This window comes from Etheostoma spectabile, chromosome 24 (assembly GCF_008692095.1).
Source record: "Etheostoma spectabile isolate EspeVRDwgs_2016 chromosome 24, UIUC_Espe_1.0, whole genome shotgun sequence".
Classification (NCBI taxonomy): domain Eukaryota; kingdom Metazoa; phylum Chordata; class Actinopteri; order Perciformes; family Percidae; genus Etheostoma; species Etheostoma spectabile.
The window spans coordinates 14,921,255-14,927,156 of NC_045756.1; the positions used below are offsets into that span (position 1 = coordinate 14,921,255).

The following is a 5,902-nucleotide window of genomic DNA, read 5'->3' on the forward strand; positions in this document are numbered from 1 at the left end:
GTTTTCTATGACTCTACAACACTTACTAGTAAATTTTTGCAATGTAGAAATATCACTTCTTCCAAAAAATATGATTACTTAGGTTAGTGATGGACTGCTATTATTTTGAGGATAACTGTATTTAATCACATACAGTTTCTATTGTAGGTTCTTCTAAAAAGTTAATTAAACATACAAAAAGCAGCTTTCTCGGTATGGACCAATATCCTTAGCGGCTTCGTCACTGACTTATCTCTCTATGCACATTCTGCCCCTTGGCAGCTGAGATAAACTACCACTGGGGACTTTAAGGAATGGGGCACAGAAGAAGAAAGACGGCAAAAGTGACTCCAACATGTCTATGTGTTTAGATTCATTGTTTTGTATGATTAGGCATGTCTCCAAAAAAGGTGCTCCCACACCTTGGGGAGGGCTTATAAACTGAGGGTTTGTTTCACTTCCTTTGCTAGACACTTCCACACTGCCTTGCTGTCTTTGTCTCTGCTTTTTTCCTGCAAGTATAATAAAGACGCCGAAACCAACTTACTTTATTTTTGTTTCACCCAGTCTCTTTGAAAAATCCCTCCTGCTTCACAGAAACTTCCACCACAATGTCACTTTCCTCTGCTCATTAAAACGTGTGGGGCTCATTAAATCAAAACAGTACTCTGCTCATTAAACCACCACTGCACTGACAAAAGGAGTACATGCAGTTTTTTCTGTACCCTAAACTTGCCAGTATACTTTTCTACGTGGGTCAAATCCCATGTTTTTCTGTATGTATTTCCACCTGGTTATCGGCACAGTTTTTTTTTTTTTAAATTATAATCCAAAAATAATAACAGTTGACGTGAAACATTGTCACTTCAGGACCAAAACTGACAAAACCTTACAAACTGGGTCCTAACATGCCATTTCTACATTTCTGTGTATTCAAAATATTCAAACTACAACACAGATGATCATGTCCACACTTGCCAAATAATAGCTTTTTATTGTAGAATTAGATCTCAGTCATATATCATATATCAGTCACTTCATCCATTGAATTTTTACAATTGTTATTACTATATATTATATTACATTATCAAATAAATTTATATTCAAATGTGATTCCCATTTGTATGACTAGACAATAGACAAATCTCATTGAAAGAACTTAAACTACCAATGTCTGTCTCTCAATACTTTATGAATTCCCTATCAAGTGCAAAATTAAAATATATCATAGAGCCATACTGCTCTATGATATATTTTAATTTTTTTTGTTTCTGTACAACAATGGAGCTCTATGGCACAGAGGAATACAATGTATCAAGCTTTAATACACACTTAATACTTTTAATGGGAAGATACACTCATGTTGGTTTGGCTCTGCACAGTGCATGTTGGATTTTTTGATTATATAAAACATTTTGACTATTACTATTACTATTTACCTCTTACATCCACTGCTGATGTAGGCATGCAGTGCCACATATTCACAGTGTATGTTTTGGTCTGCACCACAGCACACACAGCATGGAAGATTAATCAGACACAGGTGTATTGCAAAGTATGTTTTCCCATACAAGGAATTGTAAGAGAAAATAAAAATAGATAATCATAATAATAAATGTCAATACAATACAATACAAAATACAGCCATGTGTGTTTGTGGTCATGCGTGACTGTGTGTTTTTTGTGCGAATTATAGATGTTTCAACAGTGTAAATGTAAATGTGGAGTGTACAGAAACAGTCGTTGAACAGCTCTTCTGTCTGTTTCCATCTCTTTGTCCAGACAAGAAAAGTGCCAAAAGACAAGTGAAACGGAGAAGGAGCGAGAACAAGGTAACACACACACACACACACACACACACACACACACACACACACAACACACACACACACACACACACGCACACTTTTGAGACATTATATACCTAGCACTAACAATGCAAACTAAAATAACAAGAACTTATTTTTTTTAGCTGAAGGCCTGGCTGCATCATTGCTGCTCCAATGCAGTGTTCCCATTGAAGCGAATGAGCTGGTTGCATTTTTTTACATAGTCGTATTCTCACAGCCATCAGAGAAACTGTTACGTTGTTTTCACTGAACGCTTGTAGGATATCGCCCTAAAATTGCCATAATTTGATATAAGAAGCAGCAGATTAAAACAAACACATAAATAAAAAAAACATTTTGTCCAACGTACATGCATATTCTATTTCTAATGCAGACACCCGTTTTTATTTCATCCACATCATGCATCACACACATACACATACACACACACACACATACACACACACACACACACACACACACACACACCAATACACACACACCAATACACACACACACGCGCACACGCGCACACGTCACTTGCTCCATTGAACTCACAATTTGATGCAGTCAACCTGTCTGACCCTTATGGGAGCTGTCTCTGTGTGTGTGTGTGTGTGTGTGTGTGTGTGTGTGTGTGTGTGAGAAATGGAGAGGGAGTGAAAACAAGGTAATAAACACACACACAGACTAAACACTAAAAGTGATTATATAACAATTAAAACTCAAGCTCAAAACTAAATCTGAAAATTGAAGCTAAACTAAAACAAGCTAACACGTAGAAGTGTGTGTCTGTGTGTGTGTGTGTGTGTGTCTGCCTGCCTGCCTGCCTGCCTGCCTGCCTGCTGCCTGTCTGCCTTCGTGCGTGCGTGCGTGCATGTGTGTGTGTGAAAGAATGAGAAGTAAGACTTGTGTGTCTCCGGATAGACAGTTTTCTTCTGTGACACATATTTTCCCAACCTCTGTCTTCAGTCGGGTCACTGTGATGCTGCGGGGAGGGGGTGGGGGGGGGGGGGGGGTTGGTGTGGTGGAAGCCTGATGCGGTCTTTTTTTTTTTTTGTCAGCTTCACTGTGATTTTATTCTCTTCGGGAACTTACATGTTTTCACTTCATGATCCCGTTCAGTTTTCTGTTTTTTGTTTCCTTGGCGGTTAGTGTGCGAGCAGTTTTGTGTTTGATTCCAGTTTTGGTGTTTTTGCATTGTGAGCTGAACGCAACCCAATTCTCACTGTCAGTAATGTGTTTATGGAAATCTTTCCCATTCTGCAACAACTCCAACTATTACAGTGTTTAGATAGATAGAGAGAGAGATAGATAGATAGATAGATAGATATCGATCCCAGCAAAATGGGAAATTATAGTGTTACAGCAGCAAAATGTCAGTCACACAGAATATAAAAATAAATGAAATACTAGGATACAATGTACAAGCTGTGCATACAATATACATGAAATAATTATAGGATAAAATACAAGAACAAATATTTGAACATATACAAGTTGGAAATGCAAAAATGTGTAACCGTTTGAATAGTAATGATAAATATGTAGATAAAGCTATTATGCAAGTTGCACTTAGTGCAGTATTATGATGTCTCAGAGTCTTATCAGTACCCAGTGATGAGGTGTTCAAAAGTTGTATTGCCTGTGGTAGGAATGATTTCTTGTAGAAGCTGTCAGGGGCTGTTATTTCTGAAAGTATTCCTAACCCTAACCCTTAACTCAGGGCATTATTACCAAACCGGGAGAGGATTCAAAATGTCACTTTCAGGCTACTGTATATTTCAGTTTACATTGTCCTTTAGTGGCACACACAGTATTACCAAGCAAATTTGCAGTTAATCGAAGTGACACACACAAAGGGCGGTTGCCAGTTTGTAATCCAGCCTTGGATGTATTTCTGAACAGCATGTAATCGCTTGCATCTCTTACGCGTGTGGGTGTTGTATTACAGTAACATAGACTTGAATTTTTTTTAGCTGAAGCGGTTGGCTGCCACATTGCTGAATGATGTTTTTTTGACATAGTCCTATTCTCAGTCTCAACACAGCCATCAGAGAAACTTCAGAAGCAGATTAAAACGCACACATGAATTAAAAAAAAAAAAAAAAAAATGTGGTCCCGTCAACATAGTGGCATATTCTATTTCTAATGCAGACACATTTTTTATTTCATCCACATCACACACGTCACTTGGCTCCATTGAACTCTCAGTTTGATGCAGTCAACCTGTCTGACCCTTATGGGAGCTGTCTTGTGTGTGTGGTGGTGTGTGTGTGTGTGTGTGTGTGTGTGTGTGTGTGTGTGTGTGTGTGTGTGTGTGTGTGTGTGTGTGTGTGAAACGGAGAGGGAGCAAGAACAAGGTAATACACACGAAGATTACACAATAAATGCCGAGCCGTTCTCTAACCGTGTATTTTGTAGCTACACACTTTTGAGACATTATACCTTGCGCTAACAAAACAAACCAAAATAACAGAAATGCTAAAAGAGATTGTATAACAACTAAAACTCAACCTCAAAGCTAAATCTGAAAATTAAAAATCAACTCAAACTAACTTTAGTCAAAACTAAAATTAAATCGCAAATCAATTCAAAATGATTGTAACCTTGCTATAGGACACAGAGTGTGTGTGTGTGTGTGTGTGTGTGTGGTGTGTGTGTGTGTGTACGTGCGAGAGAGATCGAAAGATGTGCCAATTTGTAAGTCTGTGAGAAACGAAAGTGGGAAGGGGACGGGGGGGGGGGGGGGGGGGGGGGGGGCAGGTCTTTGCATAGCCTCTATGGTTTCATTAATCTCTCCTCTGTTCTCCTCTCCTCCTCTCCACTCTTCTTCTCCTGTCTTACTCTCCTACGCCGATGTCTTAAGACTGGCTCACATTTTCTCTGGTTTACTTAATTCCTTCCCTGGGCTAAATTCATTTAATTCCTACATTCGAAGTGTGCGTTGGGTTTTGTGGTTTGTGTGTTGTTTTTTTTATTTGTCTTGCAGCCACAAAAGCTCTTAGAGAGTTTTGAAGTCTTCTCTCTCTCTCCATCTGTCTCTCTCTCTGTGTCTCTCCCCTATTTCCCTCTCTTCCACACGCACACTCACACTAAGCCTAACATAACTGGATTAGGACTCGGCTATTTAGAGGGAGTGGGAGTGGAGTGAGTATTGAGGTCAACCTAATAAACATTCAGCTCATATGTCAGACTGGCTTTAGCCATACATACAGAATGTGTTTTACCAGTAATTAATGACATTAACATACTGTGTTGTCTGTGTTTGATATGGATGTATATTTTAAGGATTGTGAATGTTGTATTCTGTCTGGGACTGTAGATACAATTTTAATTCCATGATGTATATTTTCTAGCATGACGTTGCCAGACCAAATAGCAATTGACAAGTTAGTGGGGAACCTCAGTTCATTTTCAATATCCAGCTTAGACAGTTGTAGACCACAATGCCTCTGGTTGCAATCGGATAGACATGAAACCATTCAGAGCAACACAACATTGCTCTGAGCCAACCTGAAGACAGGCATCAAGGATGCTAAAGCAACCTACAAGAGGAAGATTGAGTCCCATTTCACCAAGTACAAGACCAGCAACCACAAGACTGTTGACTGTGATGCCAGTTTGCTTACACAGCAGATAGGTCTACAGTGGATGCCATCGCCACAGCTCTTCACACTGCACTGATGCACTTTGAACACAAGGAGAGCTACGTGAGGTTGCTCTTCATAGACTTTAGCACTGGGCGGCTGTGGTCAGCAGGCAAAACACTGAACCCTAAATTGCTCCCAATGCTGCGCCGTTGGGATGTTCATCTGAGGAGCAGGTGGTAACTTGTGTGGTAGCCTCGGCCGCAGTGTATGAATGTGTGTTAATGGTGACTGTAATATGTAAAAGTGCTTTGAGGCGTTGTTAAGACTAGAAAAGCCCTATATAACTACAGCCCATTTCCACACAGCCCTCATCTCTCCTCCATCATTACACTCAGCACCAACTCCAAGACACCAACGAACACTAAGAAATAGACCAAGCCATTCCGTTGCTCTGGAAGGAGACCAGTTAAGGATATTAGAAGCACTTTTCCGGTGATGGCT

The 5,902-nt window shown here is 39.7% G+C and overlaps 1 protein-coding gene across 1 annotated transcript in view; it reads left to right on the forward strand.

Annotated features, from left to right (window-relative positions):
* The window catches only part of dgkza (diacylglycerol kinase, zeta a), a 154,233-nt gene that overhangs the window by 131,300 nt on the left and 17,031 nt on the right, over positions 1–5,902 (forward strand). Inside the window, exon 30 of the mRNA XM_032505889.1 lies at positions 1,762–1,811. Coding sequence (XP_032361780.1) covers positions 1,762–1,811 — 50 coding nt within the window. The remainder of the gene's footprint in view (positions 1–1,761; positions 1,812–5,902) is intronic.